This window comes from Nerophis ophidion, linkage group LG28, assembly GCF_033978795.1.
Source record: "Nerophis ophidion isolate RoL-2023_Sa linkage group LG28, RoL_Noph_v1.0, whole genome shotgun sequence".
Taxonomy (NCBI): Eukaryota; Metazoa; Chordata; class Actinopteri; order Syngnathiformes; family Syngnathidae; genus Nerophis; species Nerophis ophidion.
The window spans coordinates 5,191,335-5,214,709 of NC_084638.1; the positions used below are offsets into that span (position 1 = coordinate 5,191,335).

Genomic DNA, 23,375 nt, shown 5'->3' on the forward strand with positions numbered 1-23,375 from the left:
TCCAATAGGTTGTACCCACTAATAATACACAATAGTTAATAGATTGTACACATTAATAGTACACACTAGTTTATAGTTTTTACACACTTATAGTACACCCTATTTTATAGTGTGTACACACCAATAGTACACACTATATCATAGTTTGTCCACACTTATAGTACACACTATTTTATAGTTTTTACACACTAATAGTACACACTAATAGTAGACACTAATTTATAGTTTGTACACATTTATAGTACACACTATAGTTTGTACACACTATTCTATAGTTTGTACCCACTAATAGTACACACTAGTTAATAGTTTGTACACACTAATAGTACACACCATTTCATACTTTGTACACACTTATAATACACAGTTATTTATAGATTGTACACACTAATAGTACACACTAATTTATAGGTTGTACACACTTAGTACACATTAATTCATAGTTTGTCCACACTAATACTACACACTATATCATAGTTTGCCCACACTTATAGTACACACTATTTTATAGTTTTTACACACTAATAGTACACACTAATTTATAGTTTGTACACACTTATAGTACACACTAGTTTATAGTCTGTACACACTCTTCTATAGTTTTTACCCACTAATAGTCCACACTAGTTAATAGTTTGTACACACTAATAGTACAAACCATTTTATACTTTGTACACACTTATAATACACACTTATTTATAGATTGTACACACTAATAGTACACGCTAGTTTATAGTTTGTACACACTAATAGTACACACTATTTTATAGTGTGTACACACCAATAGTACATACTATATCATAGTTTGACCACACTTATAGTACACACTATTTTATAGTTTGTACACATTAATAGTACACACTAGTTTAGTTTGTACACACTTATAGTACACACTATTTTATAGTTTGTACACATTAATAGTACACACTAGTTTATAGTGTGTACACACTTATTTTATAGTTTGTACACACTAATAGTACACACTATTTTATAGTTTGTACATAATAGTTTATAGTTTGTACACACTATTTTATAGTTTGTACACACTAATAGTACACACTATTTTATAGTTTGTACATAATAGTTTATAGTTTGTACACACTAATAGTACACACTAGTTTACAGTTTGTACACACTATTTTATAGTTTGTACACATTAATAGTACACACTAGTTTATAGTGTGTACACATTTATTTTATAGTTTGTACACACTAATAGTACACACTATTTTATAGTTTGTACATAATAGTTTATAGTTTGTACACACTATTTTATAGTTTGTACACACTAATAGTACACACTATTTTATAGTTTGTACATAATAGTTTATAGTTTGTACACACTAATAGTACACACTAGTTTACAGTTTGTACACACTATTTTATAGTTTGTACACATTAATAGTACACACTAGTTTATAGTGTGTACACATTTATTTTATAGTTTGTACACACTAATAGTACACACTATTTTATAGTTTGTACATAATAGTTTATAGTTTGTACACACTATTTTATAGTTTGTACACACTAATAGTACACACTATTTTATAGTTTGTACATAATAGTTTATAGTTTGTACACACTAATAGTACACACTAGTTTACAGTTTGTACACACTTATAGTACACACTATTTTATAGTTTGTACACACTAATAGTACACACTGTTTTATAGTTTGTACATAATAGTTTATAGTTTGTACACACTAATGTACCCACTATTTTATAGTTTGTACACACCAATAGTACACACTATATCATAGTTTGTACACACCAATAGTACACACTATATCATAGTTTGTACACACCAATAGTACACACTATATCATATTTTTTACACACTAATAGTACACACTAGTTTATGGTTTGTACACACTATTCAATAGTTTGTACCCACTAATAGTACACACTAGTTGATAGTTTGTACACACTAATAGTACACACCATTTTATACTTTGTACACACTTATAGTACACACTTATTTATAGGTTGTACACACTAATTCATTGGTTGTACACACTTAAAGTACACATTAGTTCATAGTTTGTCCACACTAATAGTACACACTATATTATACTTTGTACACACTTATAGTACACACTAATTCAGAGTTTGTACACACTGTTTAGCGCCCGCTATTTGGATCAGGCCCTTAGACCTTGGTTGACTTTTCAGCTTCCTCTTCTGGTCTAAGCTCCTCCCCCACTACTCCTTGCTCCGCCTCTCTCTCACCAGGAGGGGGCTGGCCGTCAGGCAGAGTCCACCCTCTGAAAGTCGGGCTGATGGGGAAGTTCCTGAGGCAGCGCGCCCGCCGGATGAGCGCCATCCCCACAGGAAGGTCGTAGGAGGAGGACGGGGACGACAAAGACCTCCACTCCAGGAGACCGCGCTCTTGTCTAGAACCTGGCGACACACCAAACCACAACGTCTGACCGTGTTGTAGTCTTCCGGTCCACCATAATACAAGTGGACATTGTCCCTCAGACCAAGGTCTTCATATCAAGGACAACAAGTCACCTGGAATGGTATTATCCAAGCAGAAAGCCAGGAAACCCCCAACAAACATCTCGGTGGACAGAAGGACCGTCAGGATTTGATTCAGTTCTGCCAGACCTGCAAGGACACAGAGGTTCCACATAAAACCCATCTCATCCACGACCGCTTTCAGTGATTTCCAGCGTGGCACTGTCATAGGATGCCACCTGTGCAACAAATCCAGTCGGGAAATTTCCTCGCTCCTAAATATTCCAAAGTCAACTGTCGTTTTTTTTTATAAGGAATTGGAAGATTTTGGGAACAACAGCAACTCAGCCACGGAGTGGTAGGCCACGTAAACTGACCGAGAGGTGTCGGCGGATGCTTTCTGCACAGTCAGTTGCTACAGGGCGCCAAATTTCATGTGACCTTCCAATTAGCCCACGTACGGTACGCAGAGAGCTTCACGGAATGGGTTTCCATGGCCGGGCAGCTGCATCTAAGCCATAAATCACCAAGTCCAATGGAGTGGTGTAAAGTACGTCGCCACTGGACTCTCGAGCAGTGGGGACACGATCCCTAGAGTGATGAATCACACTTTTCCATCTGGCAATCTGATGGACCAGTCTGGGTTTGGAGGTTGCCAGGAAAACGGTACAAATCCGACTGGATTGTGCAGAGTGTGAAATTTGGTGGAGGGGTTGTAATATTTTTAATTTTGATTTCTATTTCTTTTTTTATATGGTTTTACCATTTAAAATCGTTTTTAATCATACTTATTTTTATTTAGTTTTTATTTATTTTTTTATCCAGTCATCGGTGGAGCTAAGGATACTATTTGAATATTATTTTTAATATTGTTGTGCAGCACTTTGGAAACGTTGATGTGGTTTAAATGTGCTACACAAATAGTGGATTGGATTAGGAGGACTCATGGTGTTCAGATGGCGACTTGTCCAGGGTGTACACCACCTTCCGCCCAAATGCAGCTGAGATAGACTCCAGCATCCCCCGCAACCCCAAATAGGAATTATGGTGTGGGGTGGTTTTTCACAGGTTGGGCTTGGCCTCTTAAGTCCAGTGAAAGGAACTTTGAACGCTCCAGGATACCAAAACATTTTGGACAATTCCATGCTCCCAACCTTGTGGGGACAGTTTGGACCGGGTCCCTTCCTCTTTCAACATGACTGTGCACCAGTGCACAAATTAAGGTCCACAAAGACATGGATGACAGAGTGAACTTGACTGGCTTGCACAGAGTCCTGACCTGTCCCTGATAGAACACCTTTTGGGATGAATTAGAACGGAGACTGAGAGCCAGGCCCTCAGTGTGTGACCTCACCAATACGCTTTTGGAATATAACGCACTCCGCAACCTTGTGGACACCCCCTCACCAGAAGAGTTGAAGCTGTATTAGCTGCATAAGGTGGACAGACATCATATTGAACCCCATGGGTTAGGAATGGGATAGCACTTCAAGTTCATATGCGAGTCAGGGCAGGTGGCCAAATACTGTACTTTTGGCAATACAGTGTATGTTGTGACGGAGATAGATATCTACATATATCCATATTTTAGAGTTATTTCTTTATATTCATAGTCATATTTTAAAACAGCTAGTGTTCTTCCATTTGTTCTCTTTCTGTTTGCCTGCAAGTAAACTGTGTGTTAGCCTTGAAGCTTTGAAATGTAGGAAGTTGGAGTACTCCCTAAATAGTTTATCTTTAGTTGAACAAAGAAGTAGTGTCTTCCCGTTTGGGAGTTAGATCAATTTGGGCAATGGGATTGAAAGGTTGTATCTAGATTGGTCTCCCAAAGCTTTGGTAATAAAATATCAGGATAAGCAACTCTGTCTCGGATTGACTTAAAACCAGCGTATGTGTCATCGAAAGAATCTGGGGGGTGAGGGGTGACCGGCGGAAGAACTGGTCCAACGCAACAGAACCCATCTCCTTGACGACGGACTGGCATACCTGTGTTGATGGACTTGGGGTGTGTGTCCAGGTATGCTGGCAGCGTCAGTCCAAAGAACATGGAGAAGCCCAGAACAAAAAGGTTTCTGGACGAGTTGAGATCCACCAGCTGCAGGTTGGACAGACCAACAGCCGTGATCATACCTGACAAATGTGATGTACAAATGACAATATATATGTCTAAGTCCTCATCATTTTAGAAAAAGGCCATTCCGAGGTGAGACTCACCAAAGAGCGTGCAGAACATCCCTCCCAGGATGGGGTCCGGCAGAGACGCAAACAAGGCCGTGAACTTCCCAACGGATCCCAACAGCAACATGATGGCCGCTCCGTACTGGACCACTCGCCTGCTCCCCACCTGCTCAGTCATTCACAAACAGGGACGGGGCAAGGGTCACCGCTTTGTAAACAAATGTGTGAGGCAAATTGTCGAACAGTTTAAGAACAACATTTCTCAATGAGGTATTGCAAGGAATTTAGGGATTTCACCATCTACGTTCCGTGATATCATCAAAAGATTCAGAGAATCTGGAGAAATCACTTAATGTAAGATATGATATAACGAACCTTCGACCCCTCAGGTGGTACTGCATCAAAAAGTGGCATCAGTGTGTAAAGGATATCACCACAAGGGCTTAGAAACACTTCAGAAAACCACTGTCAGTAACAACAGTTTGTCGCTACATCCGTAAGTGCAAGTTAAAACTCTACTATGCCAAGGAAAAGCCATTTATCAACAACACCCAGAAACGCCGCCGGCTTTGCTGGGCTCGAGCTCATCTAAGATGGACTGATGCAAAGTGGAAAAGTGTTCTGTGGTCTGACGAGTTCACATTTCACATTGTTTTTGGAAACTGTGGACGTCGTGTCCTCTGGAACAAAGAGGAAAAAAAAACATCCGGATTGTTATAGACGCAAAGTTGAAAATCCAGCATCTGTGATGGTATGGGGGTGTATTCGTGCCCAAGGCATGGGTAACTTACACATCTGTGAAGGCACCATTCTGCTGAAAGATACATACATGTTTGGAGCAACATATGTTGCCATCCAAGCAACGTTATCATGGACGCCCCTGTTTATTTCAGCAAGACAATGCCGAGCCATGTGTAATAGTGGTTCTTTGGTCAAAACGTTGCATAAGTATGTTTTACAGATCATCTTCAAGCCGCTTTCTGCGCCGTTTTGTGGGCGGTCTTATTTACGTGGCTTACCTTCGACAGCATCTTCTCCCCGTCATCTTTGTTGTCTATGCGACGTCAAGGCTTGGTTAGCCCAGAATTTTTTAATAATGAATGAGGAAAAAAACGGAAATTTTAGTTTCTGGTCCAGCCCTCACTGACTTGGGACCATTACAAAATTATGTGTCCCAAGGTCACCAGCCTTGGCGTCACTATAGACGGCGATTTTAAACTTGACAAACACAATGGCGTTTTAAAATCGTGTTTTTATCATCTTCGTCTTTTAGCAAAGGTAAAACCGTTTTTATCTTTTAACCTTTTTTGAACAAGTCGTGCATGCTTTTATTTCAAGTGGCCTGGACTACTGCAATGCACTTTATGCTGGCATTAGCCAAAAAGCTCTCTCCCGGTTGCAGTTAGTCCAGAACGCGGCAGCACGACTTTTAACAGGGGCCAGGAAACGCCAGCATATAACCCCAATCCTTGAGAGTTTGCACTGGCTCCCTGTTCATTTTAGAATAGATTTTAAAATCTTGCTGTTTGTTTTTAAAGCTGTACATGGACTGGCAGCTCATTATATCTCGGACCTCATCCAAATTTACAATCCTGCGTGCGCTCTGAGGTCCGAAAGCCAGTTCCAGCTCATGGAGCCCAAGACCAGACTTAAAACCAGGGGAGACAGGGGCCTTCTCTGTGGTCGGCCCTAAGCTGTGGAACACTCTGCCCCTCCATGTTCGAACTGCTCCCACAGTGAACTCTTTTAAGTCTCGTCTTAAGACTCATTTTTATTCTTTGGCTTTTAACACTACGTGAGTTGTGTGGCCCTCTGTTGCCCTCTGTGTTTTAAAATTTTGATTTCTATTTACTGTTTTTAATCATATTTATTTCGTATTGGTTTTATATGTATTTATTCTTATTTGTTGTTTTTATTCAGTCATTGGTGGAGCTCAGGATAGTATTTGAATGTTGTTTTTAACATTGTTGTGAAACATTTTGTTGTTTAAATGCGCTATATAAATAAAGTGGATTGGATTGTAGCGGTGTAGCGTGCAAGGACGGGAGTGGAAGAAGTATGAAAAGATGGCGCTAAATGTTTTAATGACATTCAGACTTCACTTCAATCAATAAAGGAACAGCAATCTCCTCATCCGGAAACAACAACAAGTGACCCATGAAAAACTGTCCAACCAGAACTCTCTAATAACTAAAGTTCCTTGGGTGAATAATGTATACTCACTACACCGGTATGTTTGAGCGCTTTCATGGCAAGTTTACTAACAGATATAAGAACTTTACACTACGTTTTATTAGAAATGTCAACAGCGGAGGAAGAATGTCTCATAACAAGAAGACAGAGAAAAAGAACTACGGTGTCGGCACGGACTAAAAAGGCGGAGGCGCGCCATATCTCAGGCCTTATGCAGATCCCAAATACAGATCAGCAGGTAGCAGAAGGTAAGAAAAATTGCTTTTGCATAATATGGCGAAACAAAACGGCAGATAATATGTCTTACCTGTTTAAAGTGCAGACAATCCATCAAGCGATGTGGCTTCATAGCTTACCAAAGTCATACTAAAACATTTTTTGGGATTGAGCGCCATGTATAATGTTCTATATTTTCAATGGAACATATAAAATAAAATGTTGGTGTTGTTTACTCTGCCATGTGCTTTGTGGACTTGGAGAAGGCATTGGACCGTGTCCCTCGGGAAGTCCTGTGGGGAGTGCTCAGAGAGTATGGGGTATCGGACTGTCTTATTGTGGCGGTCCGTTCCCTGTATGATCAGTGTCAGAGCTTGGTCCGCATTGCCGGCAGTAAGTCGAACACATTTCCAGTGAGGGTTGGACTCCGCCAAGGCTGTCCTTTGTCACCCATTCTGTTCATAACTTTTATGGACAGAATTTCTAGGCGCAGTCAAGGCGTTGAGGGGTTCCGGTTTGGTAACCGCAGGATTAGGTCTCTGCTTTTTGCAGATGATGTGGTCCTGATGGCTTCATCTGACCGGGATCTTCAGCTCTCGCTGGATCGGTTCGCAGCCGAGTGTGAAGCGACCGGAATGAGAATCAGCACCTCCAAGTCCGAGTCCATGGTTCTCGCCCGGAAAAGGGTGGAATGCCATCTCCGGGTTGGGGAGGAGACCCTGCCCCAAGTGGAGGAGTTCAAGTACCTAGGAGTCTTGTTCACGAGTGAGGGAAGAGTGGATCGTGAGATCGACAGGCGGATCGGCGCGGCGTCTTCAGTAATGCGGACGTTGTACCGATCCGTTGTGGTGAAGAAGGAGCTGAGCCGGAAGGCAAAGCTCTCAATTTACCGGTCGATCTACGTTCCCATCCTCACCTATGGTCATGAGCTTTGGGTCATGACCGAAAGGATAAGATCACGGGTACAAGCGGCCGAAATGAGTTTCCTCCGCCGTGTGGTGGGTCTCTCCCTTAGAGATAGGGTGAGAAGCTCTGCCATCCGGGAGGAACTCAAAGTAAAGCCGCTGCTCCTTCACATCGAGAGGAGCCAGATGAGGTGGTTCGGGCATCTGGTCAGGATGCCACCCGAACGCCTCCCTAGGGAGGTGTTTAGGGCACGTCCAACCGGTAGGAGGCCACGGGGAAGACCCAGGACACGTTGGGAAGACTATGTCTCCCGGCTGGCCTGGGAACGCCTCGGGATCCCCCGGGAAGAGCTAGACGAAGTGGCTGGGGAGAGGGAAGTCTGGGTTTCCCTGCTTAGGCTGTTGCCCCCGCGACCCGACCTCGGATAAGCGGAAGATGATGGATGGATGGATATTGCGTCTACATGTATATATTATGTTTGACTGCCATTTACTGGTCATACTTATCATTACACCATGTACCAAATAACATTGCTTCAAGGTCGGTATGCAAATCCAGAATTATTCCGCATCGGGTTATAAGGCGCACTGACGAGTTTTGAGAGAGAAAAAAAGTATTTTAAGAGCGACTTATAGTCAGGTAAATACGGTACCTTAGTTATGCCAAGAACCCCAATATTTGGGCTGGAGGAGGTGGAGCCATTTCCAGTCCCTAAAAGTCCGGCGATGATACAACACAGTCCCTCTGTGAAGATTCCTCTGCAACAAAAAAAACTACATGGAACACCTGCCCAGGTAAGTCCGGTTCATTCCTTGCCTCACCTGTTGATCGCATGGACCGGAGGCGGAGCCGCCCCGGAGAGACGAGCACAGGCGTAATAATCACCAATGGACTCTACGATGCCTGCCATGGTCGCGCTGAACATTCCCAACACCCCCGCCAGCGTTACCACAGGCAACCCCCACTGGCCTATGAGGGGTCAAGTGACATGTTTCAGTTAGCCTGTTCCGTGCCAGCATGGCGATGTGGTTTGTCTCACAGGGATAAGGAACTCTGAACCAGGGAGATGAAGTCATGATGTCACCGCGCGCGTCGGTCCTGGCTTTGTATCCGTAACGTTCTGGGTCCGAGGGTAGGAGGTTGGTGAGGGTGAAGATGTAACAAAGCAGCCAGACCAGCATGATGGCGAGTATGATCTGGACACAAACGGACACCTTCAGACGGGACGAAGTCTACGCCTTACTAGACACTTGCTGTGAGGTTGTTGGTTTTTTTTACGGGAAACATTTTGAAGACGTAGACTTTGGTGAACCGCAGTCCTTTCTTCTTGCTATAGACCGGCACAGAGAGTGAAGTTTCCCGCAAGTACTGAGCAAACAGTACAATGAGGAGAATACACCTGGAAAGCCAAGAAAACAAGGTAAGGTATATTCACGTTATGTCTGTATTTATGATAACCAATGAAAGGGAGGTCTGGGTCACACAGCGCTGAGAAGCCCCAGTGGGAACCGGCCCGGTCTCCTGCTGTGGAAAACACAGACAGGCCGATCAGCGACACGGTGGGCGTGATCGTGAGCGGGCCGATGTATTCCAGCAGTATCCCTGGCAGTCCCAGAAGACCAATCAGGAGCTCCACGGTGCTTGACACAATGATGGCGCCCTGAATCTGCAAGACAATTATTAAGAATGATGTCACGGTTGGGTCGCATGTTTATGCGTGGGTCGTTCTCCCAGGATGCTGACGGAAACTCCGGAGGCAAAATGCAGGTAAGGAAAATTATTTATTCCTCATAAATTAGTCAATGTACCAAGTCGGCCTGTACGGTATACTGGTATTTGTATAGTACCGCGATGCTAATTAATAATTTTCGGTACTATATCGTCTCTAAAAAGTATTGGTCCCGCACCCCGCCTTTGCCCGGATCGTCGTCACGTCTGGTTTACGAGCAGATGAGCATGTTCGGCGGCACACGATCACGGAGCACTTACAGGCAGAAACAGTGTGTAGACAGAAAAGGGAGAACGTACAGCAAATAAGGAAGCCAGGCAGAGTGTGGCGAACAACGGGAATAAGTAGCTCTCCGATTAGTGCCCGGCAGCATTAATCCGAGGCAGGGGAACATACTCAGTTACCCATGGTAACCAAAACACACAAATTCAGAGGTGCTGAAAACAGAACTGAGAGGGTCAAAACTAAACAAAACATGATCCGGGCAACGGATCATGCCAAATGATACTGCAACAATAACAAAGGTACACACAAGACAAAGTTGCTAATAATCAAAGCTAACTGTCACTAACGGGCAAATTTACTAAATAACTTAAGTAAAGCTAATTGAGCAGTTTTTCATTTTTTTCCTTTACTTGGTGAGGTGACGACTTGTCCAGGGTGTACGCCGCCTCCCGCCCGATTGTAGCTGAGCTAGGCTCCAGCGTCCCCCACGACCTCGAAGGGAATAAGTGGTAAAAAATGGATGGATGGATGTTTACCATCCTCACGCAGTAATTTTAATGCACTGCCAATGTAGCTTGTAGTTACAGCGCTGTACACTCGACGGGAGTGCGCATCGTAACTGTGCGGCGGCTCTGTTCAACCAGAGAAGAAGACACAAGAAAATAGGAACGGTGGGAAAAAAGGGTTGCACAGTAAAGTTTGTCAACTTGTTGAAGGAGTTACTACATTTTTAGAGCCGAATGTTCGTGTTCATTCAAACACGAGACGACAACAATGGTGGCGTCGTGCTTAGACTTGGAGCGGCTGAGAGGCAGGGTTTGGTTAGGCGGGAACGACCCCACCTTTGTGAACTTAAACTGGTTTGTTCCTCGACAGCACCCGCTCCTTTGGTCACGCATCACCCAGTTAGGACCGACTGCTTCTTTCACTTAAAAAATAAAGGGCCGCCTTCACCCTTCCTCACCTACTGTGCTGCTGAAACCATCACCTACGCCTTCATAGAGTCCATTACTGGCCGCTTCCTCACTCACACCGGCTCCAGCCACTACATCACCCCCGTTCTACAAAACCTCCACTGACTTCCAATTTAACATGGTATATAGTTTAAAATACGCCTACTCCCTTTCAGAGCACTACACGATCTACCTCACAAACCTTCTCCACCTGCACTCCCCAAACCGTCTTCTCTGCTCCTTTGATGCCAACCTCTAGTCCCCGCCCTCAGTGGCCAACCTCACGTCTCCACTTTTATTGGCCAACCTCCCTTCCCCACCCCGATTGGCCAACCTCCAGTCCTCGCTTTCAATGGCCAACCTCATGTCTCCACTTTTATTGGCCAACCTCCCGTCCCCGCCGCCATTGGCTAACCTCCAGTCCTCGCCCTCAATGGCCAACCCCCCCGTTCCCGCTCCTAATGATCAATTGCTTGTCCCAGCCCTCAATGGCCAACCTCCCGTACCCACCTTTAATGGCCAACCTCTAATCCCCACTCCCTTTGGCCAACCTCCAGTCCTCGTCTTCAATTGCCAACCTTTTGTCCTCGCTCTCCATGGCCAACATCCCCATCTCCACTTTTATTGGCCAACCTCCCGTCCCCGCCCCCCTTTGGTCAACCTCCAGTCCTCGCCTTCAATGGCCTCCCGTCCCCATCCCCATTGGCTAACCTCAAGTTCTTGGCCAAAGTCCCGTGCCCGCCCTCACTGACCAATTGCTTGTCCTACCCTCAATGGCCAACCTCCTGTCTCCACTTTTATTGGCCAACCTCCCGTTCCCGCCCCCTTTGGCCAACCTCCAGTCCTCGCCCTCAATGGCCAACCTCCTGTACCCACCTTTAATGGCCAACCTCTAATCCCCACTCCCTTTGGCCAACCTCCAGTCCTCGTCTTCAATTGCCAACCTTTTGTCCTCGCTCTCCATGGCCAACATCCCCATCTCCACTTTTATTGGCCAACCTCCCGTCCCCGCCCCCCTTTGGTCAACCTCCAGTCCTCGCCTTCAATGGCCTCCCGTCCCCATCCCCATTGGCTAACCTCAAGTTCTTGGCCAACGTCCCGTGCCCGCCCTCACTGACCAACTGCTTGTCCTAGTTCTCAATGGCCAACCTCCTGTCTCCACTTTTATTGGCCAACCTCCCGTTCCCGCCCCCTTCGGCCAACCTCCAGTCCTCGCCTTCACTGGCCAACCTTTTGTTGTCGCTCTAAATGGCCAAACTCATGACTCCATTTTTATTGGCCAACCTCCCGTCCCCGCCGCCATTAGCTAACACCCTGTCCTCTCCCTCTATGGCCAACCCCTCGTCAAAGCCCTCAATGAGCAACTGCTTTCTCCAGCCCACAATGGCCAACCTCATGTCTCCACCTTTATTGGCTAACCTCTCGTCCCTGCCCCCATTGGCTAACATCCAGTCTTCGCCCTCAATGGCCAATTCCCCATCCCCTCCTTTAATCACCAACCTCCCATCCCTTCCCCCATTTGCCAACCTCTAGCCCTCGCCTTTAATGGCCAACCTCATGTCTCCACTTTTATTGGCCAACCTCTCGTCCCTGCCCCCATTGGCTAACATCCAGTCCTCGCCCTCAATGGCCAATCCCCCGTCCCCTCCTTTAATCACCAACCTCCCATCGATCTCCCATTGGCCAACCTCCAGTATATCGCCTTTATTGGCCAACCTTTTGTCCTCACTCTCAATGGCGAACCTCATGTCTCCACTTTTATTGGCCAACCTCTCGTCCCCGCCCCCATTGGCCAACCTCATGTCTCCACTTTTATTGGCCAACTTCCCGTTCCAGCCCCCATTGGCTAACCTCCAGTCCTCGCCATCAATGGCCAACTACTTGTCCCAGCCCTCAATGGCCAACCGCCTGTACCCACCTTTAATGGCTAACCTCCCATACCCGACCCCACAGGCCAACCTCCAGTCCTCCCTTCAATGGCCAACCTTTTGCCCATGCTCTCAATGGCCAACCTCATGTCTCCACTTTTATTGGCCAACACCCCCCCCCCCCCACCACCACCACCACCATTTGGTAACCTCCAGTCCTCGCCCAGGGCTTCACGGTGGCAGAGGGGCTAGTGCGTCTGCCTCACAATACGAAGGTCCTGCAGTCCTGGGTTCAAATCCAGGCTCGGGATCTTTCTGTGTGGAGTTTGCATGTTCTCGCCGTGAATGCGTGGGTTCCCTCCGGGTACTCCGGCTTCCTCCCACTTCCAAAAACATGCACCTGGGGATAGGTTGATTGGCAACACTAAAATTGGCCCTAGTGTGTGAATGTGAGTGTGAATGTTGTCTGTCTATCTGTGTTGGCCCTGCGATGAGGTGGCGACTTGTCCAGGGTGTACCCCGCCTTCCGCCCGATTGTAGCTGAGATAGGCGCCAGCGCCCCCCGCGACCCCAAAAGGGAATAAGCGGTAGAAAATGGACAGTCCTCGCCCTCAATGGCCAACCCCCCGTCCCCGCCATCAATGACCAAACTGCTTGTCCCAGCCCTCAATGGCCAACCTCCTGTCCCCACCTTAAATGGCCAACATTTTGTCATCGGCCCCTCAATGGCCAACCCACCGTCCCTTCTCTAATACAGATACAAACATATATACATACATACATATATACATACAGTTTAGCTATATATATATATATAATTTCCTTTCCTTTGTGTGGTTAGTTTTACAGTGACTTCATTGTTCAAGTTATTTTTTCATTTCTAATTCAAAGGACTGTGTCTATATTTAGGAATCAGAATTGCAACGTTCAGAGATGGCAGAATAAAGTGTAGCCTGTGTTAACTTGTACAAGAAGCAGCAATATCTGAAAAATATATGCATCATTACTATTTTATTATACATACCTGCACTGAGTGCCTATGACATATTGGCCACGATCCAAGCCACGCCCCTACTGCCACTTATAGTGGCTATCTCGGGGGAAATCCGGTACTAGGTACTATAAATATTACTTCACACTTCCTGGCGTCAGTTGGTTGTTTTTATGTCAACAATAAAACAGAAACTGAGGCACAAACTCATCAAGGTAATTACTTACCTCTCTGATACGAGGTTGCCAAATGTGGGAGGTGTCGATTGGAAGACTTCCGTTCCCGTAAATCTCCTCTGAAAACACACACAAACAGTTGGTGAAGTCCTCCTAAAGCCTGGTTGATGTTTCTTTGGAAGCTGCCAGAACCAATGAATGAAACCGGTCTCACCATCACTTGGACAACTCCAGCGGTCCAAACCGAGAATGGCCTGTGCAGGAACCAGGAAAGCCAAAGCAGATGCTTGGAACAGCGGCAATCTTCACAAGAACAACAAACAATTAAAGCTGCAAGCAGCGATGGATGGGACCGCTTTGGCTGCTGCCCCCGCGACCCAAGCCCAGATAAGCGGTTACATACTGGGAACGATAGGAAAAAAAAGAAAAAAATAGGTCTAGCACGGCGGCTATCTTAGAAATGTTTTTTAGCATAGCGGTTCTCTGAAGGCTAATAAAATCAAAACCGGACCATTCATTGTCTTTACCGTAGCATAAAAAGTGCAGATACGCCACAACAGTCAGGCACCATATGTAAGTACCCAAAATAAAGACTCGACATACAAAGAAATTCAATCGGAGCAGAAACATAGGAGGAAACGGTATTAAAACATGGGTACGGCTAGTAGGTACTATTAGCAAACAGATAAGACTTACCAACTCGGTGTAATATCTTAACATCGACACACTCTGTCGTCTCAATTCGGCACCTATAAGTTTACAATTAGTTGTAAAATGTTGGACGGTTGTTTTTACGATATGCAGGCAAACGACAACTTTAAAACATACCGGCTTAGCTACGGCACCTGGCAGCCATCTTGGTATAGACGATCACAGCCTCTCCCTCACAAATGTCGGTGCGTGCGCACCAGCAGCAGACGGTACGGAAAAAAACGGGAAAAAAACGTCTCCCTCACTGCGTCTGCGCATGGCGGGCATCTTTGAAATGGTTTTCAGCACAGCGGTTCTTTGAAGGCCGATAAAATCAAAACCGTAGCAGTATTAAAAACTCTTTCATCAACTTTTAATCAGAAGGGTTCAATCTCTCTCCTGTGGTAGTTTGAAGCAGACATGACAAACGCGCTCAGAGGAGATAATTTTTGAAAAAAGGTGACCGGTTTTTACAAAACTTTTGTTTTGAAGGGGGGATTGCAATCTTCCTGTTGATTTTTGCAGGGAATTGTCAATATATGAAATGTAGGTCTAAGTGAGACCTACATAGAGGTTTTTGTTTCATGTCTGTATGACATTCCTACTGGAAGTTATAGGTAGTTTTGTCTGTGTTTTCTTCCTAGGAGCAGTTTTGTCTGTGTTTTCTTCCTAGGGGGCGCTAGAGCGCAATTTTGAGTTTTGGGGTTAGGTTTTTTTGTTTAGATCGCAATTTTCGCCAGTCCCTGTCCTGATGTGTGTGTCCAGTTTGGTGAGTTTTGAAGCATGTTAAGGGGGTCAAATTACAGCTCAAAGAGGCAAAGATGAGTGTTTTTACAAAACTTTTGTTTTGAAGGGGGAATTGCAAACTTCCTGTTGATTTTTGCTGAAGGATGTCAGTTTATGAAATGTAGGTCTAAGTGAGACCTACATAGATGTTTTTGTTTCATGTCGCTATGACATTCCTACTGGAAGTTACAGTTTTGTCGCAATGTTCGCCAGTCCTGATGTGTGTGTCAAATTTGGTGAGTTTTGAAGCATGTTAAGGAGGTCAAATTACAGCTCAAAACTGCAAAAAAATAATAAAGAAAGAAAGAATAAAACGCTAGAAATTCAATAGGGTCCTCTGTCCCAAAGGGACATTCGGTCCTTAATAAGGAATATTTCTGGTGGACTCTATCAAGTGTTTTGTTGGGTCCGGAATTTCCTGAGTGGACTGTCAGACCTTGATGTGTTGAAATGAAATGAGGCATTACCTGACTCCGACTGTGGTCTGGATCAGGGTGGTGACTCCGACGGTGGTGAAAATGGTTCCAATCAGTTGACTGATAGTGTTCTGGTCTTGGCCCACGCACATGGCCTCGGCCAGGAGAAACGGCACCGCCACGGTGCCGCTGAAGCACGTCAGGTAGTGCTGGCGACACAGGAAATATGAGGACATCATGGGACTGAACTGATGGTCCAGTTCAGAAGGACTGATCCAGTTTAGTTCAAGTAGTACCTGCAGTCCCAGGAGAATACACAAGTACCAGGGTGGGACGTCCTCGATGGTGTAAATCATGTCCGTGGATGAATTTGGCTCTTTTTTTGCATTGAGGCTCCGCCCTCGTGGAAGGTGATCCTGACCCTGATTGGACACAAAACCTCCAAACTGAATTATGTTACTCTTCAAGTGTATTTTGAGCTATGACGCAGGGGGGTTCAAACTTTTTGAATCGGGAGACGCATTGGGCTAAAAATGTGTTTTTTCCATATTATGGTTTGTAACTTGTTTTACACCATGACTAGGGAAGGTTGTTTGCATTTATGGTATAATTAAAGGTTATTAATGTGAATTACCCACATTGTCCACTCGATGGCGACTAAACGTCAGCATCAAAATGTACGCAATCTCCCTGCGGGTAAGATTCCTTATTAACTCCTGACGTCCCGTGGGCCAAATGGACGTCTACGGGCCGTGATTTGGACACCCCTGGAATCTTGACTGTCACGTTTAACAACCAACTAAGTGTCCCAGTGACCCAGAAAGACCAAAACATGATTATGGAATTATTTATATTTTTTTTGTACCATGACTAAGGAAGGTTGTTTGCATTCAGGACTTAACTAAAGGCTGATGTGAATTACTCACGTTGCCCATTAGATGGCGACTAAACGTCAAAATTATAAAAATGTACGCAGTCTTCCAGTGGGTAAGATTCTTCATTCAATCAATCAATCAATCAATGTTTATTTATATAGCCCCAAATCACAAATGTCTCAAAGGACTGCACAAATCATTACGACTACAACATCCTCGGAAGAACCCACAAAAGGGCAAGGAAAACTCACACCCAGTGGGCAGGGAGAATTCACATTCAGTGGGACGCCAGCGACAATGCTGACTATGAGAAACCTTGGAGAGGACCTCAGATGTGGGCAACCCCCCCCCCCTCTAGGGGACCGAAAGCAATGGATGTCGAGCGGGTCTAACATGATACTGTGAAAGTTCAATCCATAGTGTCTCCATTAACTCCTGAGGTCTCGTGGGCCAAATTTAAGACGTCGGCGGCGGGCCGAGATTTGGACACCCCTGTGCGACAGTCACGGAATTTTAACTGTCACGTTTAACAATCAACTAAGTGTCCCATTGACCGAGAATGACCGAATCATGAACGTGTAATTTCTTAAAAATTTTTGCACCATGACTTGGGAAGGTTGTTTGCATTCAGAACATAACTAAACGGTCATTGACGTGAATTACTCACGTTGTCCACTATCAAAATGTACGCAATCTCTCTGTGGGTAAGATTCCTTACTAACTCCTGACGTCTCATGGGCCGAATTGAAGACGTCGGCAGTGGGACGTGATTTGGACACCCCTGTCCTACGGCCATAGAATCTTGACTGTCACGTTTAACAACCAACCAAGTGTCCCAGTGACCGAAAAAGACCAAACCATGAACATGTCATTTTTTATTTTTGCACCATGACTAGGGTAGGTTGTTTGCATTCAGAGAATAATTAAAGGTCATTAATGTGAATTAATCACGTTGTCCACCAGATGGCGACTAAACATCAAAATGATCAAACTATCAAAATGTACGCAATCTCCCTGTGGGTAAGATTACTTACTAACTCCTGAAGTCTCATGGGCCAAATTGAAGACGTCGGCGGCGAGCCGTGATTTGAACACCCCTGTGCCACGGCCACATAATCTTGACTGTCAAGTTGAACAACCAACCAAGTGTCCCAGTGACCGAGAAAGACCGAACCATGAACATAGAATTATTATATTTTTTCTGCACCATGACTAGGGAAGGTTGTTTGCAATCAGAACATAACTAAAGGTTATTGAAGTAAATTATTTTCTTTGTCCACTAGGTGGCGACTAAATGTAAAAATGCTCAAACTATCAAAATATACGCAATCTTCCTGTGGGTAAGATTTGGACACCCCTGTGCTACGGCCATAGAATCTTGACTGTCACGTTTAACAACCAACCAAGTGTCCCAGTGACAGAGAAAGACCGAACCATGAACATGTCATTTTGTAATTTTTTTTTGCACCATGACTAGGGAAGGTTGTTTGCATTCAGAGATAATTAAAGGCCATTGATGTGAATTACTCGCCTTGTCCACCAAATGGTGACTAAACGTCAAAAGGATCAAACTATCAAAATGCACGCAATTTCCCTGTGGGTAAGATTCTTTATTAACTTAGAATCTTAACTGTCACGTTTAACAATCAACCAAGTATCCCAGTGACCGATAAAAGACCGAACCATTATATTTTTTCTGCACCATGACTAGGGAAGGTTGTTTGCAATCAAAACATAACTAAAGGTTATTGAAGTAAATTATTTGCTTTGTCCACTAGGTGGCGACTAAATATAAAAATGCTCAAACCATCAAAATATACGCAATCTTCCTGTGGGTAAGATTTGGAAACCCCTGTGCTACGGCCAAAGAATCTTGACTGTTACGTTTAACAATCAACCAAGTGTCCCAGTGACGGAGAAAGACCGAACCATGACCATGTCATTTTGTAATTTTTTTTTGCACCATGACTAGGGAAGGTTGTTTGCATTCAGAGATAATTAAAGGCCATTGATGTGAATTACTCGCCTTGTCCACCAAATGGTGACTAAACGTCAAAAGGATCAAACTATCATGTGGGTAAGATTCTTTTTTAACTTAGAATCTTAACTGTCACGTTTAACAATCAACCAAGTATCCCAGTGACCGATAAAAGACCGAACCATTATATTTTTTCTGCACCATGACTAGGGAAGGTTGTTTGCATTCAGAACATAACTAAAGCTCATTGAAGTAAATTACTTGCTTTGTCCACTAGGTGGCGACTAAATGTAAAAATGCTCAAACCATCAAAATATACGCAATCTTCCTGTGGGTAAGATTTGGACACCCCTGTGCTACGGCCATAGAATCTTGACTGTTACGTTTAACAACCAACCAAGTGTCCCAGTGACGGAGAAAGACCGAACCATGACCATGTAATTTTGTAAAATTTTTTTGCACCATGACTAGGGAAGGTTGTTTGCATTCAGAGATAATTAAAGGCCATTGATGTGAATTACTCGCCTTGTCCACCAAATGGTGACTAAACGTCAAAAGGATCAAACTATCAAAATGCACGCAATTTCCCTGTGGGTAAGATTCTTTTTTAACTTAGAATCTTAACTGTCACGTTTAACAATCAACCAAGTATCCCAGTGACCGATAAAAGACCGAACCATTATATTTTTTCTGCACCATGACTAGGGAAGGTTGTTTGCAATCAGAACGTAACTAAAGGTTATTGATGTGAATTACTCATGTTGTCCACTAGATGGTGACTAAACGTCAAAATGATCAAACTATCAAAATATACGCTATCTACCTGTGGGTAAGATTTACACGAACCTGTGCTACGACCATAGAATCTTGACTGTCGTGTTTAACAATCAACCAAGTGTCCCAGTGACAGAGAAAGACCGAACCATGAACATGTAATTTAGTAATGTTTTTTGCACCATGACTAGGGAAGGTTGTTTGCATTCAGAACATAACTAAAGGTTATTGATGTGAATTACTCACGGTGTCCACTAGATGGCGACTAAACATAAAAAGGATCAAATTATCAAAATGTACGCAATCTCTCTTTGGGTAATATTCTTTATTAACTTAGAATCTTAACTGTCACGTTTAACAATCAACCAAGTATCCCAGTGACCGATAAAAGACCGAACCATTATATTTTTTCTGCACCATGACTAGGGAAGGTTGTTTGCAATCAGAACATAACTAAAGGTTATTGAAGTAAATTATTTGCTTTGTCCACTAGGTGGCGACTAAATGTAAAAATGCTCAAACTATCAAAATATACGCAATCTTCCTGTGGGTAAGATTTGGAAACCCCTGTGCTACGGCCAAAGAATCTTGACTGTTACGTTTAACAATCAACCAAGTGTCCCAGTGACGGAGAAAGACCGAACCATGACCATGTAATTTTGTAAATTTTTTTTGCACCATGACTAGGGAAGGTTGTTTGCATTCAGAGATAATTAAAGGCCATTGATATGAATTACTCGCCTTGTCCACCAAATGGTAACTAAACGTCAAAAGGATCAAACTATCAAAATGCACGCAATTTCCCTGTGGGTAAGATTCTTTATTAACTTAGAATCTTAACTGTCACGTTTAACAATCAACCAAGTATCCCAGTGACCGATAAAAGACCGAACCATTATATTTTTTCTGCACCATGACTAGGGAAGGTTGTTTGCATTCAGAACATAACTAAAGGTCATTGAAGTAAATTACTTGCTTTGTCCACTAGGAGGCGACTAAATATAAAAATGCTCAAACCATCAAAATATACGCAATCTTCCTGTGGGTAAGATTTGGACACCCCTGTGCTACGGCCATAGAATCTTGACTGTCACGTTTAACAACCAACCAAGTGTCCCAGTGACGGAGAAAGACCGAACCATGAACATGTCATTTTGTAAATTTTTTTTTGCACCATGACTAGGGAAGGTTGTTTGCATTCAGAGATAATTAAAGGCCATTGATGTGAATTACTCGCCTTGTCCACCAAATGGTGACTAAACGTCAAAAGGATCAAACTATCATGTGGGTAAGATTCTTTTTTAACTTAGAATCTTAACTGTCACGTTTAACAATCAACCAAGTATCCCAGTGACCGATAAAAGACCGAACCATTATATTTTTTCTGCACCATGACTAGGGAAGGTTGTTTGCAATCAGAACATAACTAAAGGTTATTGAAGTAAATTATTTGCTTTGTCCACTAGGTGGCGACTAAATATAAAAATGCTCAAACTATCAAAATATACGCAATCTTCCTGTGGGTAAGATTTGGAAACCCCTGTGCTACGGCCATAGAATCTTGACTGTCACGTTTAACAACCAACCAAGTGTCCCAGTGACAGAGAAAGACCGAACCATGAACATGTCATTTTGTAATTTTTTTTTGCACCATGACTAGGGAAGGTTGTTTGCATTCAGAGATAATTAAAGGCCATTGATGTGAATTACTCGCCTTGTCCACCAGATGGCGACTGAACATCAAATTGATCAAACTATCAAAATATACGCAATCTCCCTGCGAGTAAGATTTGGACACCCCTGTGCTACGGCCATAGAATCTTGACTGTCACGTGTTAACAATCAACCAACCGAGAAAGACCAAACCATGAACATTACATAATCCTGAGGCATGAATGAATGAATGACTCTGTGAAATATCAATGAAATCTTTGAGTCCACCCGCAACCAAGAATATTTGTGAACATGAATGATTGACTTACCTTCGAGTCATCTTCGGTTTCCCTGGCAGCCATGCGAAGCAGCGACGAGGAGAAGGCGATGGCGGTGGCTCTTCCAGTCCGATGTTTAATCTCTGTGGACTTTCACCTGAAACAAACTTTCTCATCAATTAGTCTGTGTTGAGGTGTGTCCCCTGATCAATGATTACACTAAACAAAGGCTGTAAATTCATTAATTTTTTTAAAAGGGCAGGACGATAGCCAAGGACAAGGACAAGTTGTCCTCAACTACGGCACATGGCAACCGTATGCCTTGACCGCCGTACCACACGCTAACGTGGTTCCTGTCAAGTGACTCAAGGGGGCGGAGCCCTACTGAGCCCGAGCCTTCAAGGCGAGATCCATTGATCCGCATCGGTCTTTGGAAATTTTACTTACTTTAATTAGGACTGATAGTCGGCCAATGGCAGCACAGGAGGTCAGCGGCCCTTCAAAGAGGCGGAGCTTGTTATAGTCGATGTTTGCACAACAAAGTGATAACTCACCTTTGTCTTAAAGATGCTTCCTTCTTCGGAGATATCTCGATCCAAACTGCTCGTAACATTCCTAACCCGCTGGCTAGCTACATTTTCCAAAATCTCGGTGGTAGCTTAGCTACTTTTTGAACGAGTAGCGATTTCTTAGCTATTTCTAACCAAAGAGAGACAAATGACTGTGAATCCAGGCCCCCCCAAAAATATGTAGAAGATACAATGACCTGGGTGAATGAGAATACGGAGAAAATACGGAGAAAATCCACAATGATTGTTCGTAGGATTAGTCACAATTGGCTAAAGTTAGGGCGAAACGTTACGGACTGGCCAATCAGAGCCAAGATAAGGCGGGTCATTGAAACTAGTGAGCAAAATCATAACAGACATGCACTTTTGTGGAGACGGAGATAGAGGGACGCTTCAAGCTGGGGACTCAATAAAAAAACATTTTTAAATGGCAGAGGGATTCTCTGGTTTTTTTTTTATATACGGGAGGTAGAAAAAATTAATAACATTATAGGGGTGAGACAAAGAAAAGGCAAAATGACAGATAGTTAATAGCAACGGAACCTTATTGGGTCATTTTATACACTCTAAGTTACATTATTATTGCTATTATACATGTGGGCCAGTAGTTAGAAATCCCCTCAAATGAGGGTCAGTAGCTTAAATCGGCGTAATTTAACTACATTTTGCAGTAGCTTAGCTACTTTCTTCATGAGTAGCTTAACCTGTAGATTAGGTACTGTTATTTTATTATTATTTTTCCTGAATAAATGATAAATGGGCTGTACTTGTATAGCGCTTTTCTACCTTAAAGGTACTCAAAGCGCTTTGACACTACTTCCACATTTACCCATTCACACACACATTCACACACTGATGGAGGGAGCTGCCATGCAAGGCGCCAACCAGCACCCATCAGGAGCAAGGGTGAAGTGTCTTGCTCAGGACACAACGGACGTGACGAGGTTGGTACTAGGTGGGGATTGAACCAGGGACGCTCGGGTTGCACACGGCCACTCTCCCACTGTGCCACGCCGTCCCCTGAAGGAATAAATAAAGTACTATCTACAAACCCCGTTTCCATATGAGTTGGGAAATTGTGTTAGATGTAAATACAAACGGAATACAATGATTTGCAAATCCTTTTCAACCCATATTCAGTTGAATATGCTACAAAGACAACATATTTGAAGTTAAAACTGATTAACATTTTTTTTTTGTTTGTTGCAACAAAATTATTAATTTTAGAATTTGATGCCAGCAACACGTGACAGAGAAACTGGGAAAGGTGGCAATAAATACTGATAAAGTTGAGGAATGCTCATCAAACACTTATTTGGAACATCCCACAGGTGTGCAGGCTAATTGGGAACAGGTGGGTGCCATGATTGGGTATAAAAGCAGCTTCCATGAAATGCTAAGTAATTCCCCAACAAGGATGGGCTGAGGGTCACCACTTTGTAAGCAAATTGTCAAA

The 23,375-nt window shown here is 43.7% G+C and overlaps 1 protein-coding gene across 2 annotated transcripts; it reads right to left on the reverse strand.

Moving 5' to 3' along the window:
• Nucleotides 1-1,814: 1,814 nt before the first annotated feature.
• On the reverse strand, nucleotides 1,815-23,024 carry LOC133545126 (solute carrier family 23 member 1-like). 2 transcript variants are annotated; one of them, XM_061890478.1, is made up of 14 exons: nucleotides 21,402-23,022; nucleotides 16,089-16,214; nucleotides 15,844-16,001; nucleotides 14,115-14,203; nucleotides 13,952-14,019; nucleotides 9,443-9,624; nucleotides 9,237-9,357; nucleotides 8,998-9,154; nucleotides 8,780-8,927; nucleotides 8,611-8,716; nucleotides 4,680-4,809; nucleotides 4,452-4,595; nucleotides 2,520-2,615; nucleotides 1,815-2,405 (listed from the first exon to the last, which is right to left on the reverse strand). In XM_061890478.1, the coding sequence occupies exons 1-14, from the start codon at nucleotides 21,432-21,434 to the stop codon at nucleotides 2,155-2,157; spliced, it is 1,809 nt and encodes a 602-aa protein (XP_061746462.1). In that variant the 5' UTR covers nucleotides 21,435-23,022; the 3' UTR covers nucleotides 1,815-2,154. The 2 variants fall into 2 exon arrangements, with proteins under 2 accessions (XP_061746462.1, XP_061746463.1); XM_061890479.1 differs by having other exon boundaries at nucleotides 2,269-2,405; nucleotides 4,452-4,560; nucleotides 21,402-23,024.
• Between the last annotated feature and the right edge of the window lie 351 nt (nucleotides 23,025-23,375).